Here is a 20,533-nt window from a genome sequence, read left to right as displayed (position 1 = left end):
ATTATATGCAAACATAAGCAGAAAAATAGAGCAGGTAAATCAGAAAACTGGGCGAAACTTTGATAAGATTTTGTTATTTACAACAAGCCAGACGCGGCTAAATTAAAAAATTGTGCTTCTTCGGCGAACTTAAAAAATTAACTGCTCTAAACACTTAACGCAACTTTCACTACGCTATGATTTAAATACAATCATTGCAAACCTAGAGAACTAATTACGTAATTAATTCTTATAGGTATGTTTGTATTGTTAATTGCATTGTCACTGAAAAGCCCCACCAGGGGAGTGTCAATAAAGTATTGTGTTGTATTGTATTGTATTTAGTACTCGAATTGAGACAATACGTTTTACAAAATCAATCTATCTACACACAGAGCAACTCGCTGATTCAACTCGTTCGGCTAACGCAATGTTGTACCCAATTCAGATCCCCCGGGGTTAAGATTCTTTGTTTATTGCATTTGCATTATAATGTAGCATTCACATTTAAATGATATCGAAATACTTAGAACAAAACATTTTATGCCCAAAGGATTTGAATTGGGTGCAACATTGCCTTAACCGAATGGGTCTATTGTAGCTGAAACAAAATTTTCACTTTACCAGGATGATTCCATTCTCTTTTCTTTCCCTTTTTTCCTTTACGTAAATGTGGAAAATTTACCGAAAATTTTAGTGAGCATTTTCCCCCAGAACAACGAGAAAATCGAAGAAAATATTACATTGTTGCTCGGGATTAAACTTTCGATGCCAAGAGGACGGGCAACGGGTAATCCCGAGCGGGCAATATAGCTTCATCTCGCCCGCTCGGGTACCCAATCTCAGCGCAGGATTTGACTCAGTGCCCGCTCGCGGAGCCAGCCATATAATACCATCAAATTTGACATTTTTTGAAAAGCTTTTCGCTAAGAATTTGGAATTCCTAAACTCCTTGGCTAAAAGATTGTCTTCAAAATTTCACAGTCGCCGTCGAAGCTTGGCTTTTCGGCCATGCAATTTTTCATTTTCAGACAATCTTTCGGCCTTGCCGGGTATTAATCTCCGATATACCAAATAAACTGTGTGTATATGAGTAGAAACTTATGATTATCAATATATCTTTGATATATTCAATATGAACTTGCACACGTATTTTAATTTTTTCGATGTACGCACGCCATTTGAGAGCTGGGAAGTCCAATCTAGGAAGCAGGCTAAGGACTCCCTCAAGGAAGTCTGAGGGCATGCTTCCCCAGCTGCAGGAAATTTATCCAGGTTGTATTAAGGTTCCTATGAAGCGAAAATTGTCTTTAGGTAGTTATAAAATTTACCCTTTCAAACACGGGATTTCAAAGTTTAGATTGCTGGGGTAAAAATTGCCGATTTTGTGAGCGCTCAAAGTTGGGCTATTTTGCCTTCAAAAATGGTATTCGAATCGCGCGGCTAAAATGCCACGTGACAATAACCCCTGACGTCACGTTGGTGCCAAGAATTGCAATTCATCATGGCGGAAGAGAAGAAAGATAAGCGACAGCGAGGGCGATATTGCGTTGCTGGCGTCCGTAACAAAGAGGGTTGCCAGAATCGATCGTTCACAGAATCGCTAGACATGCTTTTCTCTTTCTACAATCCCTTTTGGCGGCAAGAACGGAATGAAAGTAAACAAACTTTTGGCACCAACGTGATGTCACAACTTGGAATTCAGCATAAAACTCGACCCAGTCCTCTGACCATTTTTGAAACCAAATAAACCAACTTTGGCGTTTGTAAAATGTACAAGTTTTACCCCAGTACTCTAAAACTTCGGGATCGTACATGTTAAAGTGCAAATTTTATAACTACACAAAAGCAATTTTCGCTTCATAGGCACTTTGAACGTATTTGAAAAGTGACCACGCTTCTTCCGTTTATTAGTCTTACACCACAGTAGTCTCTTTTGTATAAAATGTCATTGCAAAGGGATAGGAAAAAAACAGCGGGATACCAAAACAACCTTTTTTGGAAAATTTTTCCTTGGATGGCAAACCACACCAGGGATATTAAGTTCTTCACGAGGGAGGAATAAAAGAACCGAAGGTACCATGGTCCAGGTCTGTTATAGAGGGCTGCAAGGGTGTTCGCTGGCCGTACTATATGAAAGGCGAGTAGGAAGCCGCGGAGGTCCATTGGCGTTAAATCAGTCGCACAAAATGACATCAAAGGGTGAACTTCAGTACGGAAGGAGTTTTCTGAAAATTTTACCAAGTCCAAATATATCTTTTACCGCCTTTAGTTATTCATTCAACAACAGACTAGCTGCGATACCAAAATAGGGATGGATGGCACCGGTCCCATTTTATTTCACCCTACCCTTCCCCTCCCGGAAAGTATGCAGGTTTCATGGCTTGTCAACCTGCTGCGTCAGGGGAATCACTAATCCCCGTCCATTGGTATAAATGATCCAAGTTTGTGTCGCTCAAGTTTAGTTGCTGCTCAACTAATTCGAGACACACTCAACCAGCCGTTATCTCTCGGAGAGTTCAAGTCAGATAAATTTGTGTGAAATGCAATTCTTTTGTCAAATGCAAATCCAGCTGGAAAATACTCCTCCACCACCACATGACCGGACGTTCAGCGGATCCTTTATTGCACTGATATTTCTTTCTTTAAGGGAAAATAAATAAGACACACATAGACAGGCACTTTTTATTTGATAATTAAAATCAGCATTACCAAGTTTTGTTTGTGCTAAAATCCTAAAAGAGCGCTATGAATATACAACATTTTACCAAAAGAAGGCTATCTGACTCACGTTCAATAAAATGCTATGTAAAAACTCAAAAACGTGGGATTGAAATTAATTAAGTTTACTAACGAATTATGAATTAAAAAATACACTTATCAGTACGACGGTACTCCCTGTTATTTATTTATTTATTTATTTATTTATTTATTTATTTATTTTTACTTTATTTTTGTTTCTAATATACACTTGCAACGGAATCTAAAGGGTTAGGTAGTCATAGATTTTTTAAAGTTATGAAAGTTTGCTTTTCCAAACTCTCTTGTACCGTCAAACATTAATATTTTATTTTATATGAAAAGACGATAGTTTATTGGAATACCTTATGACCCTAAAAATAGCTATAAACTGACCCGTGTGTTATGGGCAAACGTTTGTTGTTTCGTTACCAGCATTCTGCCATTAACTTGGCTCGTCTTTCAAACAAATGAAGTGCACACAGTCCGCCGCTAACGACACATCGATGCTTATGTTTTAGGTTGGAATCTTTATCACGATCTCAGTAACTTTTACATTTTAAAATAAAGGCCTGTAGTGTACAATAATTACCAGGAGGGAAGGGGGGTTGCGAAACGGGAGGGGATGGTGCAATATAGAATGATATCCCAGTATAGAGGGGGTGGGGCAAGATCTATGCAAAAGAGAGGGTAATGTCTAATTTCCATTCACAAGCTGACTACTGATTCAACGATACACATGTTCTTCTAAATCATAAATAAAACACATTAACAGAATCTCAGTCTCTGATTTTGTAGTTCTGTAACATGTATGTACAAAAGATATTTAATTATCATTGATAAGTTAACAAAGGATGCTACTAAGTGCCATAATCGTGAATCTACATAATTTCTCTGATCAAAGTTGTGAGATAATCTAAGCCCAATTATTACACTATAGTGTTCCTAAAGATATTATTATGCAGAGGGAGTTTTTATTTAATTATTCGTCTCGGATAGGGTGGTAAAGCCCCATTTTGGTATTTCTTTTCCCAGGAGCCCATGAGTTGCAGCTCCTGCTTTTCCTTATTTTTTATCAATGAACCCACCCCACCTCCTTCCTGTTAATTATTGCGCATTCCATAACAATTAAAACGAACAAACACGAAATCATTTATTCAGTTCCATTCGCTGTCGGATGCTTTATATTGGAACATCCACTCTTGTCACGATCGTTACCTTTCTGCCTGCTAATTTTTATTATGTTGCATATCTGTCCCAAAAACCTTAAAAAACCTTCAATTCTTTTCAAGCGGGGGATGCGGAGACATAAGCGCCATCCAGGAGCCATCGTTTTATCCTGACATGCATTCGCATTTCTGTAGCTTGCCGACTATATATGGAAAAAAAAAAGTATTTAAAAATGCAGCAAATACTTACTTATGCAAAAAGGACATTTGGAAAAGTAAATTATCCATTTCGTCTTTAGCTCTGGCTTAAGTAAACAGAGGACACATTTTACATAAACTATATGACATTGAGATAATATAGGATTTTAGGAGCGAAGTCCCAACAGTGAATAACGGGTTAAATAATTTTCCCAGCAGTTCCATGCTTAGTAGTCCTCGTCGTCACTGTCTCCCTGGATTTCGTACCCACTGTACTCCTCCCATCCATTCTGCCCAGTTCCAGACATATCATTTCCCATTCCACCGCCAGAGAGCGTTTCCCAGCCACGTCCGGAACCAGAGTAACCAGCAATATGCTCTGATGACGGAAAAAATAACGTCACTATTGTACAACTCGGATTTAACCCCTCGAGTATGCTTCTGTCACTGACCTAAAAAAATTACCACGATTCTTTCACATATAATCGCCGGGTGGGGGTACTCGCCTATGTAACCTACATAGGTATGTGCGGCCCTAAAAGGTATAGTTTTTGAATTGTTTTGGTCTGAAATAGGGCATAGGTTTTAACAGTTTTTGTCAAAAAGTCTGGAAACGTGTATAGCTTTTACATAAACGGGTATGGATTCTAGAGATCAGGTGCATCCGAAAATAGGCACGAATTTAAGAGTCCAGGTCTGAAAAAGAGTACCCAAATAGGTTCTGAAATAGGTTTGGGATTTGGAGAAACGAGCCGCACACCCAACCAAGAAATTCCGGGGGTATCCCCCCTCCCCATGTACATGTACATGTACCACTTATCGACACCTATCCCTTCCTTACGCCTGACATGGCCTGACAGCTCATGTGCATGTTTCCTTGTCAGTACACAGACTTAATCACTTATCCCTTATACAGTGGAACCTCGATTTAACGAACCTCTATTTAACGAACGATATTCTATGTCCCGGCCAAAGTTACAGTTAAAATGTATGGAATAGAACCTCGATATAACGAACATAATCCGGAAGCCCAAACGTAAAATCTACCTCGATATAACGAATTACAATGTCAACACGCGACAGAAGATAAACGCTGAAGAGATAATAACCTCTATGTTGCAACATTTTTAAATCGCTACTCTGAAAGTGTCGTTTTTTGTAAACAAAAGCTGTGCGTCTGTTCAAAAAAAAATTGCTACTGAAAGCTTGAAAGCCACCATGCTTAATGAATTGCATCTCAAAACGCGGCACTTCTGGGTGTCGGAAATTGCATTGAATTGCTTGACAGAAGTCACCTGTGTTACAAATCAATCATTAACTATGACCTCGATATAACGAATATTTTGGTCGTTTTCCCTCAAGTTCGTTATATCAAGGTTTTCGATATAACGAAGCCTCGATTTAACGAACAAATTTGGCCGGTCCCATGCGACTTCGTTAAATCGAGGTTCCACTGTATAGCTGTCTTTTTAGTATACCACAAGTTTCTTGTATAACCAGTTAGAGCCAGGACTAAAATAAGAGAAATTAACGGCTTTGAACGTAAAAAAAAGTAGTTAATGGTTAACTAGCAGAAGTCAAACAGCGTTAATAACAGTCTATATTATATACAACAAGCGAAAAGGTAGAAAATGACTAGAAACCCTGCATGATCAACGTTGATTAAACTTTTACCTCTCTCTAAGTGGTAAACCTTTCTAACTTTTCGGTGGGATGCGCTTTTGCTGAGTATCAATATCGATAATGGCAGAAAAATGTATACATTTGGTAACAAAGGAGAAGAGATACAAATCAAACAACAAATAACTTGCTAATTTACTAATCTCATTTTTTTTAGTTAGTGTATGCCTGACTAAACACAAGCTTGGGGAACGCTTTAAAAGACACAGAAACCACGAACAATACTAATCACTCTAATGCCACAGGAACAGTTCCTAAGTATTTCAACTTACAAGATTACTCTGTTACAGACATGAGGTAGTAGATTCCTCTAGTAACAACACATTCCCCCGAAAAGCGATGGAGGTTTACCTCAAAGAGAGGTAAAACTATAATCTGGGTTAATCACTTATCTTTTCTCGGCCTGTTGTATATAATCACGTATAATCACGACCCCGTATCATGTCATGTATGTATGTTGACATTCAAATTTAGTTTAAAATTTCAGAGCCATTATTTTCTCTCACTGAAGGCCTTTTCCTGCAGAAAACAAGTTGAACTAGTTGAAAAATCGTTCCAATTTAAACTGCCCTTTGCCACAGTGTCAGTTGTCGGTTGGATCTCAGTTTGGTTTATTAAAATAAACCAAACTGATACTTTGGTTTATTTTAATAAACCAAACTGATAAAACTCCGGACCTATTACACGTAAAGTGACGGCTGACACGTGCATCACAAAGAATTAAGAACAGTTTAATTGTGTGACATGCGGTCCTCTTCCCGAGAATAGATCTTCCTTGGAACCACAGTATCCCCATTTAGCTTCCAAGAAGACTAATACAGTATGTTTAACTGCTACGCTTCAGACAGACAGGCATACGAGCAAGACCTTTCTTATTGTCGCACAGCGCTGGTTACAGGCAATGATCAGATCTAGAGGTGCTTACATAAGCAATTATTTGAAAGCGAATAGAAATAAGTTGATAAAATTAGACGCAGTTACATGAAAATCTGGTGAGGTAAGAGCTGTTAACTTATAGAACCTTTAGTTCTAGTGCCTTCTAGCTGTTGTTGGCCAAATATACTTTTATGGACATGCAAAAACTATTTGGTTTAAAAGTTGGATTTATTTAAAGTAGACAAAAATAAACCATGACTTTAAGGTAACGCAGGGCTAAAGAATTCTTGACTTTTTAAGACTTTGAAAATCTGTAAACCTTTTCCTCCGCATTTCTGAGTCCTGCAGAATTTGTAATCCTTTCTCTCCTTTTCATTACACGGCTTGCCACCATTCTGAGGCTTGGGAGAATCGCACTTCCGCTCACGTGTACGCATTCCAAGTCCGCAAGTCAAGCTACATTCCGTCCAGTGACCCCAATTGCCCCAGGCTCCATCGACTTAAACAAATTTCACAACAATAGAAATTAGTCTTTTTAATTCCCCAGCCAAACACAAACAAGAAGGTTTGAAGGGGTTAGTTTTAAAACATTTCCTTAAAAAGTATGGGGCGAACTGAGGATGGGCTGTTGTTATATCTGTAAAATAAGGCATCTATTCTGCTGTTTTAAAATGCCAGATATTAATATAACCTGATTTGAAATGATCTGATAGTTCAACAAGCTAGCTAGCGCTGTATTTTGTCACTCACCCGGCGTTGAGCATCCGTACAGCTCCAATCTGAGGCACGCAACATTATTTAAAGATGAATCTGACATCACACCAAGCGATTCAATTGGATAGATGCGAATCAAGTGCGTCCTTATTGATGGTTGTAGCTCGTTTTTCTTTATGCTGAGGCTTGCTACATTCCCATCAAATATCTATTAAGGTATGGAAAAATAAATCATTTTATAGATTATAATGGAGGTATAATGCTAAGTACCTAACTGATAAGTCAAAATGAAACTCATTTAAAGTGGCTGAGCTCAGTTTAAGAGCACTCGGGCATTATTTCTCACTATTTAAACCGGTAATTTCTGGGCATTATAAAGTCACAAGATGAAAGTTTAAGGCGGAGGTCTACCTGAAGTTGTCTTCAAAAACTGTTTTTATTCTTCCTTCAGTTAAACTATTGGATTGGCAGCTTTATTTCATCAAGGCACTGCAATTATGTGAAGTAAACCTTGGCAGTGCCCAGAATGTGGCACAATTCCATCATGACTGTCAAATTGCATTTAGCTTTGGGACCTGAAACATTTTTCTCATATTTTTTGTTATACATGCATACCTTATTGAAGCTTCCCATTGGGGCTTTCAGGCACACTATATTAACTTTTCAAAGCTTTGAGCAAGCTCCTATATGAATGACATTATTGGGAAATAGGACATATTTCAGGTAAACCTCCGCCTTTACCATACAAGCAAGTTTATGTTCTTGTCTTCTGGTTGAGTTATCGACCGTTTCCATGACAACGAGTTTAGCAATAAATCAAACTTAATTAAACCAGGCTCGCAATTTTGTCATTGCACTCATCAATTGTCCGTCGCTGATCTGGCAAAAATGTTCACATGGTAACATTGGTCTCCCGTAATTCCAGTACATGCTCTGCATTTTAAATCACGTTCTTCTGGGAAATTACAACATTCTTTGGACACATTTTAGATATTTTACCCTAGGATGGGGATATTCTTGTGTTGAGTATTTTTCCAGCAAATTTATTGAACCTCCAATGGAAAAAATAAACTGCAAAGACCTGGCTGTTGTGAATATCGCAGCCTCCTAATCAGAGTCCATTGGTGAGTACGGTTTAGCGATTATTATTCTGTCACGTTCTGGGGCCCATGAATGCTCGATCACCTTTGTTCTTGTCCGGGCAGAGAAGAAGATCGCTATGATACTTAATAATATCATTCTGCTAAGCCCTGGTCATGGCGGCCCCAAACTACATTAATATGAAATTTATAAGTTAATATGAAGTTTAAGTTAATTTCCTAAAGCTTGATTAAAGGGGAAGTATCATGGGGTTTTTGATATCTTTTGTTAAGAATGATGAAATAAGACCTTAAATCACCTGCCAAAAAATAATTCTAGAATGACGAGAGGAACGAAATCAACTCAATTGTTGAAAGAAACAACTTGTGATCTGTTCTAGCGCATTTTGGAAACAAAAATGCGAGAACTTGAAAAACATTAGCCTAATATTTTTCAAGTTTCCATCCAAACCGACCTACTCTGTCTCTGGCCAGAGGCACTAATCGACAGTTTTATTGCACTGGGGTGATAATTTTTAACAAACTTGACAATTATTTCGTTGTTTCTACTGACAGTCAAACATTTTTGGGTTTTGAAATGACAGCTAATTTTAGTGATACTTCCCCTTTAAGTAAGAATATTTTGACACATTCAAAATACCTCGTTCCCATCATGCTTGGTGTAAGTAATCCATCGCCGCTGCTCTAAGTACTTGATCTTAAATTTCTTTACCCATCTTGTCTCCAAGAGACTTCCCTGTGTCTTTATTGCTGTTATTGACTTTTCGTTGTCCATTTCGATTTGTATGAAGGGATTTTTATCAGTTGGAGCTGAGCACCAGGCCCCCGCTCTATCGAGTCGCGCATGGAAAGGAAGACGGTTCGGATTCAAGCTGGAAGATGCCGTAATCCTATCGTTCTTGATCATTCCGTTTCGCATTCCAAGTTCATAGTTGCAGTCACCTATTAAAGTTAAATGATTTGCCTCTTAGGGTCTATACAGTCGAAATTGATGACCTTTATTTGGTAACTTATATAATTAATTATTAGGGAGTTATGTAAATATGCAGCTGTTAAAATAATTATTAACCATCTGAATGCAGTGGTCACACTACACACCTCCGCGGTGTAGCCAGTATCTTACGCACGCGCACAGCCATATTACTTGGGCAGTGGAGGCCATTGGACAGCTATTTAATTTTGGCCTTATGCAATTATCTTAACATCACAGTGTTTTCAACTGACTGTAAGGCGCCATTGAGATTTTGGATGTGGCACTATGTAAATGATGTCATCATCGTCATCATCATCATCATCATCATCTCCAGTATATTGCATCACGCACACTGACAAAAGGCTCGCTCTCGTTTAAGAAGTCTGATAATCTCAAGCTACGCTATATGGTCTACCAAAAGGATTCCACGTATGAGGAAAATTGTTTAAATGATCACATTGCAGAAAGGTTTACTGTGACTCAACTACAAGGAAGCAGGAAAGTCGGAACACATTCCGTACTGTTTCATTCGCTTACCCTTAATATACCGGTACTAATTTCATGACAACAAAGACAATATATTAGTTTTTTGATTGTACAACTGCTGGTGAGTTTACCCATGACATACCTTTCGTGTTGGAGAAGGGAAAGGGTGGTATAAGGAAGTGTGACACATCTCTCGCTCTCTCTCTCGGCTCGATATTCATGGGTTTCTGGCCAATTCCTTCATCATTATACGTTCTTAATTCCAAAGACAACTCAGGGCATAAAACTGCAGACTACCTTTTTGTTATTTAACCGGTCTGACATGGCCTTGATTTCCGTCTCTATTATGCCGTTATCATGTTATGACGTTATTACACGTGTGGGTGGAAAGAAGGTGATGGAAGAGACACATCCCCACAAGCTGGACCGTTTCATAAATTAGACATGTATTGCTTTTATAGTTATTTTTAATAGTTTTACGATTTCAAATGGAACGTAAGCAGACACGGGAATTTCTTCATTTCTTGTCGTCCTTTTCTAACTGAGATAAACATTTTAAAAGCGTGGAAGTCGTGAAATCAAGAACCTAGAACAGGAGTCGTCTTGTAGCAAGCCAAACGTAGTCTGCGGTTTCCTGTGTCCCGCTCTGTTCAACTCAGGGGGTAAACAAATATTTTCCTGTTTCAGATGCGTCGTCAATTTCCGGTTATTGCCACTGTATGTTCAGTTTTACCGCGTGATCAGATTTGTAGCTTCAGATTTCAGCTAAAGTGGGACAAATACCGTTTTCGTTCTTTTATCACAACTGAATTAAAAGCAATGTCATTTGCGAAAACAAAAATTTTATCGAAGTGGCACAAGACAACAATCGTATCCTTTTTACTAAATAGAGCAGATCAAGTTCCGTCACCAGACATTTTTATTTGGGAACACGTTTTCAGGAGTCACAAAATTAATATGCAGGACATTAAAACGGTAATAATTGAACTGAAAGAGGATTCATGGTCCTCTTGAAAACAAATCCACTTCGTAATTTAACAGCCTAAGCGATATATCCTCCAGTAAAGATTAGAACACGATTCGTTAAGGAAACTTACCTTTCACTTGACTGGTGAGAAATAAAATCCCCAGAAACCAAGAACTAAACAGCGTATTCATCGGGCAGTCTGTTCAGGTTTGTATTAATACGACTTGGTGAAATTCAAATACAAACTATCGCAAATACTCGAGCTCTTTATCACGGACTGAGACAGGCGATAGTGCGTAAAACCTGTTTGAACGTGTCCAAAACTGCAGTACGGTAACATGTGCTATATATAGCGTATTGGGTCACCTATTGTGACAAAAATCTGTTAGATCTAGCGTTACCGCATATTGAAATAATTGCTGATCAAAGCAAAAAAAATTAAAACCCGCAAAATGATTCCATGTCAACAAAACAAACAAAACTAAAACTATACTCAAGCTTTTTAAGCAGCAGATTGGTATAATATATAAGAAAAACTAGATATACACAGCCTAAAAATGTGTTTACTTGTTTTGGACCAGCCTTATGCTTACATTGCAATTTACATGAATTTATTTTTATTTTTAATTTTTTTAATCTGTCGTATGAGTCAGTAATCTAACTATATGAATAGCAAGTGATCTCGAAAATTCCCTTTTACAGTGACGTAACCATGACAAAACCATCATGATCGCGAAGACACAGGAGGCAGGTCAAGTAGTCGACTATGAACTGTCTCTATTTATCTACGTTTGAGAGTTTCTCCATTTTTCAGACCGTGTTTAATAATAAAAGCTGTGTGAAAACTGCTGCTCGGAAAGGTGGTGTCATTCAATATTGACTTCTTCTACAGAAATATCACTGGCTACTATAGGGATTTTCATTGGGTCGGAGGATGAAAATGTGAGGTCAAATACTCTGAAATTCTAAAATGGTTTGTCTAGTTGTGGACCTTGAAGCCACGGTCACGCGAGGCAACATTGAGTGCAAGATTGTCAGACAAAGTGGTCGGACGGTGGGTAGAATATTGCTGATATTGTTTGACTTGATTTCCACTAATGAAGGGCTGTCAGCCCGTAACTTCTGGAATTTAATAAAATATTTTGGCATATTTATGTATCAGTACCACTCAGCACACGATGTTTCCGTTTATCGCTGATATTGCAGGAAATATTGCTGACACTGCTGTCATTGAACAGAAAATTGTTGACATTTGCCTGCCCATTGGACACATAACAGCGACAAAGCTCGAGCCAGTAGCCCGCAGCATTTCACTCGTGAGAATAATGCACTAACGCGCTGAAACTCCAGTCGCCGTTTTGTCTCTTTGCTAAAGCCCTCAGTACCTGTATTTTGTCTTGTACCCGGAGCCCCCGGAAGTTCTCTTTTGGCCGACGGTTTCGTGTGATTTTGAACAATATTACACACTAGTCACCAGGACTCAATTCACTTGAAGTTTGTAAAATGGCACACGACCTTTCATGTGTCCAAATAATCATTCCCCTTGCCACTTACACCACTAGTAGTCAATTTACTTGTGGTGTGGGACAGCGCGGAGGATGGAGGGGGGAGGGGTGGGGTTTCGCTGGCAAAGCGAGCGGAACACGAGAGTGCGCGCGGAAATTACCTCCCATGAGAGGACAAGACGCGTTCCCTCGCAATACGTGACTTGTTTTGTTTGTCAACACCAGTCAAGTCCAAGCCTGCTCGACCCTTGAACCCGTTTTGGCTTGAGTGTGTCTCCTTTTGATTAATTGATTCAGATCGTTGGAAATGTTCCACCTCGGATTAAGGTCAGCTATGCAAAATATCCACGCTCTTGAAACGCGAGGACAAAATTCGCACAACAAAGTTACCTTGCTTTGAAATGAGTATGAGCATGACTTTTTACCACATATATGGAACTACTTACCCATGTTTTGATGTACTTTTGCGAAGGTGATCGTAAACTATTATAGTCTATTAATTTAATTAACTCTTTCTTCAGTCGTATTAGAAGTCCTGCAGGGCTCTAGCTTTAACGACACCGAGAAAGACAAATTAAGCACCATAAGAGGTTTACCGAGGAAAATGTGCCTTATTCTTAAGAGCAATGAACGGTAAAAATAAAATAAAATAAAAAAGACCTTCTCAAAATAAAGAAACATAAGCAAAAATCACGCGAAATATGCCGAGCTCGAAGCCGTAGTTTGGTAAGTCTCTTGTCTTCTTAAGAGGGCGAAACGCCGGTTGCTGGCAATTTCCATAAAGATTGGGATCTACATTTAAGGACCCCCTCTCTCCGAAATAGGCTTAGGCTACAGGACACCTTTAACGACATAAGCTTACTTTAAGCCGGTTATTCTATCTATTTATACTTTCGTCACCCCAAGCCTTTGTTCATGCTTTGTAAGATTTCGAATCAAACAACTGAAGAGAACAATCAGAAATTGCAAAGGAGTCAGGTAATCTTAATATACTTGAACGAATAAGATTGTAAAGCAACGTCGGCGCCAATATCAGCCTCCAAATACTGTTTGTTCCCCTGTCAACTGAAAGGTTACCCGTCGTTCTGAGTTTCCTGTATATAGTTCAAATTTCAGACCATGAAACCATTTGTTCTTGGACTTAAGCGCATGCCATAACTAATAACTAGGTGTTTACCTACTCGTCGTCACATTGCTAAAGCAAACTGCCACTTATTGTATTCCCGGTCGTTTTGCACCTTAGCACAATGCCAACTCCACTTTAGTACAGTGCCAACTCCAGTGAGTAGATTGCATCATTGTTTTCTGTTAAACTGTACTCAGTTTGACACGATTATGTGAAAAGGAAGTAATTATGATGAGTTGGTGGCCGTAAGACTTTTAGCTAATTTTTGTGAGTTTTTGAACCATTTTGACGACCGATTGTTGTATACTTGCATGCAGGGGACTGTCCCTCTCCACCCTTCCCCCTTATTTTTAAGACCAAACCCGAGACCCGTAAGGTCGAGTCACCGAGATATTTCGTTTCACGAAGAGAAGCCAGTCGAGAGCGGACCTCCCAGATAATTCGCATACCTGAAGGTCTGGATCTGCTACTAAACACTTTACGGTAATACGTTGCCGAAGTTCTCTTTCTATTCCGTTTCAGTCTTTGTATATGTTGTTGGTTGCTCTGTACAAGCTTTGTCTAAATTGTATTATCACTCTGAACAACCAGAAAGGGCAGACGTGTTACAGCCGAAACTCCCTTTATTACGGACACCCTCGGGACCGAGAATTAGTGTAGCCAGAGTCCGTAATAGCGGGAATTTCAGTACAAACGTCTGTAATTTATGTTTTCCGGGGATCAGGTTTTTTTTGTTTTTTCGTGTTAACAGGGTGTCCGTAATAGCGAGGTGTCCGCAAGGCGGGAGTTGACTGTATAACTTGCTTCGCTGGGCATGACCACTGACCATCAGTCACCGGCACACAACACCAGATCATACAACGCAGAAACTAACCGGCGAAGAGGTCACTTATTCACGATTAGCATGGCCATGTTAATCACGTTTTGAGATTAGGCAGTCTGTAAGTGATTTATCACCTGGTCACAAGATTTTTTTTTTTTTTTTTTTTGCAATTGCTTTTACAACATTTAAATCAACAGACAACGACAACCGACATTAATTAGATTAAGCGTTGTAGTATTAACATTCTTCAATAATCCGTAGTGATTACAAGTCGTAAGCTTTCTTCTGGTCTTGAACAAAGCTCCGGTATTTGTCGACTTTTATAAAAGAAGAATTTTTTTGTGCTAATTAAAAGTGGAACAAAGTTAGATTTCCAGTTTGCGGGTAACATCAAACATTGCCTCATCCCTGTCACTGAAACTACAGCAAAAAGCATCCATAAAAAATGGCTGGCCGCAAAGAACAGAGGCACCAGAATTTTTTATTTTTATTATTAATATTTTTTTTTGGAAAATCAAGTATTTAATTAACACGTGAATGTCAAAAATGGTGTACATGCTCTACTTGTAGTATTTTTAAAAAATGAACTGCCGGTCTGTCCCGGAATGGTACGATTGGGCCGTCTTCGAGGTTCTTAAATTAAGCCTCTTAAATTTGCCGCTATAATAGATTATCATAGAGGTTTTAGCGGTAAGCGTTTAATGTAAATCATTTCAAGTTAAACTCAGTTGCGTTTTTTGTCTTTAGGAATTTTAGCAATTGCCGCACATTTTTTAAGAGTGATGTAAGAGATGGAAATTTACCGACTGGATTAGAATTAGAGGTTTCCAATAATTCTATTCATCAGATAACAATCAAATGTATAACCTGCCATATATCTACTTCCAGTAGCCCTTTGGAAACAATATTGGTACAAAACTCGTGTCCAGTCGATGCAATTTAATAACCCCATCGGGAAATTACAGCAGCTCTCTGCAATGGTTGGTCAATTCAAATGGTCTGCTTTTTTTCATGAAATTTATTAATTGCAGTCTCGCCTAAGACTAACTTAATTTTATTATATCATAGTACAGGATATCTCAAGTGGCTTTAGAATAATTTACAGAATAAAATAGAAGAACTAGCTAATTTTGAATTGTGACAGCGTTCAAATGGCTTAATTGAGAAAAATTACTAGAGCAGGACACGCGGCAACGGTTCAGTCGGCGGTGGATGTCTGCGGGGAAAGCCTTAATCGCCCAAGCGAAGAACTTTGGATTTAGTTGTTAAAAAATCGCAAAACGAAGTTAAAAATTTCGTAACACTGGTAAACTAGTCCCTTTCGTTTTCGGAGGAGAAAATAGTCGTTAAAATGCAAGAAAAGGACCTCAGCTCGCATTTTCGTAGACAGTACAACTCAGTTTTCGCACACAACTCTCGTCACTCATCATTGCCTATACCTACGATTGTCGTAGGATTTTTAAAGCATGTTTTAAAATCCTACGACATTTTTGGGTACGTACACGACATGTCGTCACTGAGCGAGTTGTAAGTTTGATTTACACGAAACAATTCGTGTCGTAGGCTTATCGTAAGCTTGTCGCATGAGACAAAGTCGTACCGTGCAAATCGCCCTTAAGATTCCATTCCCTGAAACTTTCTGTAACTTAAATTTTTAGTTAAAGTATCGGAACAGATCAAACTGAATTAGCTTACACAAAGAAGTTACCAAAAAAAAGAACGATGTGGGAACATGTTAAGTATTTTGCTTAAATGTTCTCGATGGCCAGGTGGCCGTGTATAACGGACCTCGCTAATTCAAGAAAAGCCAAGAAATAATATTAGTGACTATTCCACCGCGTCGCCACATTGTAAGGTATTCTCCTGAAAATTTCTTCTGCCAAAAAAAAAAAATACCCGTTCACAAAAGAAGCGGGCCGCCAGTCCGATCCAGTTTAGCGTTTGATCCTTATTATCCGATAATGCCCTGCCCATCTCAAAACATTTCAGTGGGATGTTGATTTCCTTATTATTATAAAGCTTTAATTTCACAAAAATGTACTTCAATAATATAACATTCGTGGCTTGTGCGAAAAGCGAGTGAAAGTAAATAGAAGAATACCGCGTAATATTACAGTACTGTTTAAAACATATTCCCTTTATATGTCTACGAAGACGTGGAGACTATCACAAGTGAGGATTCCAAATATATAATTTTCTTGGCCACAGCATAATATTGCAAAAGAATGTTTATTGCTGAAAAAACAAACATTGCGTTTGTTTTTCTTGTGCAAAAAAAAATCAAAGTAACATGATTATTTTCCAAGCCTGCGCTAAAAGTAAACATACTGAAATTCTTCATATCTTTGGGCTTATCGACATCGCGGATAAAACTCTCGTCAATTAGTAATGGAGGTAGTGTTTTTGAGGAGCCTTGCTTTGTTTTTTTCTTAACCATTGAAGCATTATAACTGTACAATATACGTGATGATACGTTTATCTTGTTATTCAGGAAGGCTCCAAGGTTATCTCCGAATAAAGGAATGAGGCTCTCGTGACGAATTTGCCACAGATATTAACAAATATAGATTTAAGATAATCTGCGGTATCCTTTGAGTTCTAAGCTTCAGCTCAGCAGCTGACTGAGCCTTAAACAATACTCTCGATTTTCGTTTTATTTCTCATCCACAAAGTGCACACTTCGGACATCTTTGTCGTGGGCCGACTCCTATTGAAATAATCCACTGAATGAACACGCCTGAGCGATTTAAATAGTGAGCGATGATGAGCAACGAATTGCATCCTGATATGATATTTTAAGCACCTTTAGAGGGCGTAATTATTTAAGTTGGCGCCATTAGTCAAGCGTTTCATTCCAGACTCCGGGCAACCTTAAGAGAGCCTTTTTTTAAAACCGACCTCCGTGTATAGCTTGGACATGTGCTCTTCAGTTGCTGCTGCGGTGTTATCTCTTTCCATCCTCGTTTTATCAGAGGGCTTAAATAAAGAGGCTGAGAAGGAATTTGCCTCCGGCTTGCTTCATGTATTGGACATGGAACATGCACCTAATATATCAAGTCGTCGACATGACATTCCGCGTTATGTCATCAGTCTTTACAGAGGCAAGTTCACCAGAAAATCGTATGAGAACGGTGGAGGCGGCTCCTTGGGCAGCAGTACACGGATTTTCTTTCCTCAAGGTAACACATCCGGAAGTCGCAAAGCTTAAATCCACAAAAGGTGGCAACAATTCTTTCTCTTGATAAATATGTGCTAAGCAGATCTAATTTGTTTGTTTGCATTCATGATTGATTTTAAACAGATCTTGACGAGGCCGCCAGCAGCGTCGTACTCCGATTTAACTTGTCCTTAGGTGGTCTTAACGGAACCCACACCGTGCGTAAAGTTGAGCTGCGTCTTCAAGTTCACTCTGGAGACGGTGGTATAGTTCAGGTCAGCATCGTTCGTCTGAGCCAGTCTTTGAATTCTGGAGATATAGCGGTAGAAGATCAAGCCATTATAGCGTCTCAAGAATGTCATAAAATGATCAAAAGCAGATGGCTGGTATTTAATCTCACTCGAGATTTGTACTCAAAGGTCAAGGAACGCAAAGAAAATTTGCAGCTAGTCATTTCCACCACGCCTTCTGTAAGAATTGCGTTAAAGCGAAAACGACAACCTTTCCTAGTTGTTTCGACAGAGCCCATAGAACGACCGCGTGAGCGACATAGGTTTCTTTCATTGATGAGAAAGCAATATGCAGCAGGTAGAGTGACTGGCAAGCTCGGTGTGACTCCGATGGAAGAATCAAACAAGAGATCGAAACGCTCTGACATAAGCATCTGCCGTAAACGCCGGCTTTCGGTTCGATTCCGTGACCTTAAATGGAACGGCTGGATAATTGCTCCAACTCGATTTGGATTCCACTACTGTGAGGGTCATTGCCCTGGAACTCTAAGTCAGGAAACGAATCCATCAAATCACGCCATTCTGCAAAACATCCTCCATCACCGCCTCAGCAAGAAGATTCCTGCGGCCACCTGTGTTCCCACTGAACTGCATTCCATGAGCTTGCTGTACTATGACACCGATGACACGATTGTTCTGAGGGAGGTTCCAGGAATGGTAGCATCTAACTGTGGGTGTCGTTAAAAAATGGTTATCTCAGGACTGTGTTCAACACCAAACCAAAATAACCGCATCTGGCCAATCACGCATAGTTGCCATTCCATGGATGAAAACTGCTTTGTACATACATATGGAGCGCCGTTTTTGCGACAGGCCACCGGGAGACATCGTGACCAAGGTTATTTTTAGTAATGATTTTCCTAAGTTTTTCATTAGCGAAAGAAGTGAGGCCGTAGTAACGAGGTGGATTTGACGTGTCAACGGAGCGGACGAAAGGCTGCGCACCATAGTACAATATTGTCCTTAGTTTGAGTGGCTGCGTTGAAGCTCTTAATACACAACCATCTCGACGTCTAGACGACTTTGTCTATATGGATATTTTCTGCTATTGATCGAAACTGCACCCTAGGTACCTTGCGCATACTTGAACTGCTCTAGGAACGCCAAGCATGAAAACAAACCACAAATAGTTTTAAGCGAATTTCCCAAGACAAAAAGGAACGCCGACTTGACGATTTTGGCTTAGCCTTACTAGGGCCTAGTAAGCGGCCAGTCAATTTCCATCTCAGCCATCCGTAGCTAAAACACTTATTTTAGTTTGAGTGCACTAATAGCCAATTTTTAACAAGACGGCGCCTTCATGTTTAGAATTCTCAGGAAGCAATTATGTCTTTTGGTGATACCTTAAATAGTTTGGCGATACTAAAAATAACTGAGATTGTCCCTTGAATCGAAAATGTCCTGTTAATTTCCCTCAAACTTTTATCAGTGTATTGTCTTTTTTTATGTACGACAAAATTAGTGATGCAGAGAAGGCAATCATGCGAGTAAACAAACATTCTCTTACAAAAGAAGTAAGGTAGTGCTGTATCAAAATTAACCACATAAAAAACTGTCTCACCTAGTTAAACTGCAATCTGACTATACGCTTGAAAATAACTGTCTGTTTGACTGTTTCTCCCGAGCTCAGTGCTGTTGAGGAAAAGGTCAGGAATCAAATCAAACGAGAGCGGTTAATGCCAATGGAACACAAGCAGTGATCCTTCTATAAACTAACGAAACGTTTCAAACGACGACTGTAACTGAGTTTTGTCTGACTGATCAGGGTTGTGATTGACCCGTTCTCTTTAGCTTAGACTGGCAATGCCTTTGCGAGGTGCGACGTGTCCCCAGTAGACAAATAGGTTTGCCAAGGGACTAAACAGAGCATCATTTCTTCATGAAATGAGAGATACAAGCCTTGCAACTCCGAAGGAAATAAGGGGAAGCAAAGTTTAAGCCGGACTACTTGGCTGCAGATTTCAATGAGGGTCCCGGCTTCACACCCCAGCTGAAACGATAGCATAATACTTACGCAGTAACAATGTTTTTATTTAGCCCGTAAAATTGATTATGTTGAGTAACTTTCCTATACTTGTCTGTTGATGTGATTATAGACGCTGGTTGTTTCATTTCACGGGTTAAGGGAAACATTGACGGAACTAATAAGGCCATCTTAACTTGCACTTCTGAAATATGGCCATAAACAAGAGAGCATGCGCACATGAAAGTACGTTTGAGAAAACAATATTTAAATTCCTGTAGAATATAAGGAATATAAATAAACATCTCCATACGTTGTGGTCTTCTCAAAGGCAAGGCCAACATTTTACTTAGCATTTATCATTTTCTCTAAGAACACTTGGTGAATAAAGTTACAAAACTCTACACTTGTTTGATTCTTGTGTAAAAAAAACCCCTCTTAACTGAACTTTTGCCTTGTTCACAAGGCAACAGGTTTACCGGATTGTAAATGTTAGGAACAGCGTAAAAAGTACTATCAATACACATCCCGGGCTGGTGATTTCTGAAGGTGGCATTAATTGGATATATTGGGTGATCGTGGTGCAACAGAAGTCAAGGGCGAGATCATGAATACCACAACCTACTGCTACCTAGGTAAATATTCGGACTTTTTTTTTTAAAGAACCACTGTGATCTAGTAAAAGCTGCAACTTGGAAGCTGATCAAACGAACCCTCAATTAGCGATTTCATTTGCGATTTGAAGTAATCCAGGGATTAATTGAAGGCGTTCGTGAACAACAAGAGTC

At 39.2% G+C, this 20,533-nt stretch overlaps 2 protein-coding genes across 2 annotated transcripts; one reads left to right on the top strand and one right to left on the bottom strand.

Annotated features, from left to right (window-relative positions):
• Positions 1-2,650: 2,650 nt before the first annotated feature.
• Positions 2,651-11,230, bottom strand: LOC146483881 (discoidin domain-containing receptor 2-like). The gene is made up of 5 exons (XM_085105199.1): positions 11,012-11,230; positions 9,096-9,397; positions 7,392-7,563; positions 6,961-7,140; positions 2,651-4,464 (listed from the first exon to the last, which is right to left on the bottom strand). Exons 1-5 carry the CDS (start codon positions 11,070-11,072, stop codon positions 4,313-4,315), a joined length of 867 nt encoding a protein of 288 aa, XP_084961325.1. The 5' UTR covers positions 11,073-11,230; the 3' UTR covers positions 2,651-4,312.
• Positions 11,231-15,348: 4,118 nt separating this feature from the next.
• Positions 15,349-20,149, top strand: LOC146483880 (protein dbl-1-like). Its single transcript, XM_085105143.1, has 2 exons — positions 15,349-17,514; positions 17,637-20,149. Exons 1-2 carry the CDS (start codon positions 17,253-17,255, stop codon positions 18,464-18,466), a joined length of 1,092 nt encoding a protein of 363 aa, XP_084961269.1. The 5' UTR covers positions 15,349-17,252; the 3' UTR covers positions 18,467-20,149.
• The last annotated feature ends 384 nt before the right edge of the window (positions 20,150-20,533 follow it).

This window comes from Pavona decussata, unplaced genomic scaffold (genome assembly GCF_977016875.1).
Source record: "Pavona decussata unplaced genomic scaffold, jaPavDecu1.1 SCAFFOLD_37, whole genome shotgun sequence".
Lineage (NCBI taxonomy): Eukaryota > Metazoa > Cnidaria > Anthozoa > Scleractinia > Agariciidae > Pavona > Pavona decussata.
The sequence above is the reverse complement of the archived record's forward strand: the minus strand, read 5'-3'. Positions and strand labels throughout refer to the sequence as shown.

What these genes read in the sequence shown, in the direction of transcription:
- LOC146483881 (XM_085105199.1), bottom strand. Translation starts at nt 11,072, where the DNA reads ATGAATACGCTGTTTAGTTCTTGGTTTCTGGGGATTTTATTTCTCACC. An exon ending in TCTCACCAGTCAAGTGAAAG is followed by an intron (nt 9,398 to 11,011) that starts GTAAGTTTCCTT and finishes TAACTTTAATAG; the next exon opens with GTGACTGCAACTATGAACTT. An exon ending in TCAGAAATGCGGAGGAAAAG is followed by an intron (nt 4,465 to 6,960) that starts GTTTACAGATTT and finishes TTCCGTCATCAG; the next exon opens with AGCATATTGCTGGTTACTCT.
- LOC146483880 (XM_085105143.1), top strand. Translation starts at nt 17,253, where the DNA reads ATGTGCTCTTCAGTTGCTGCTGCGGTGTTATCTCTTTCCATCCTCGTT. An exon ending in ACGGATTTTCTTTCCTCAAG is followed by an intron (nt 17,515 to 17,636) that starts GTAACACATCCG and finishes GATTTTAAACAG; the next exon opens with ATCTTGACGAGGCCGCCAGC.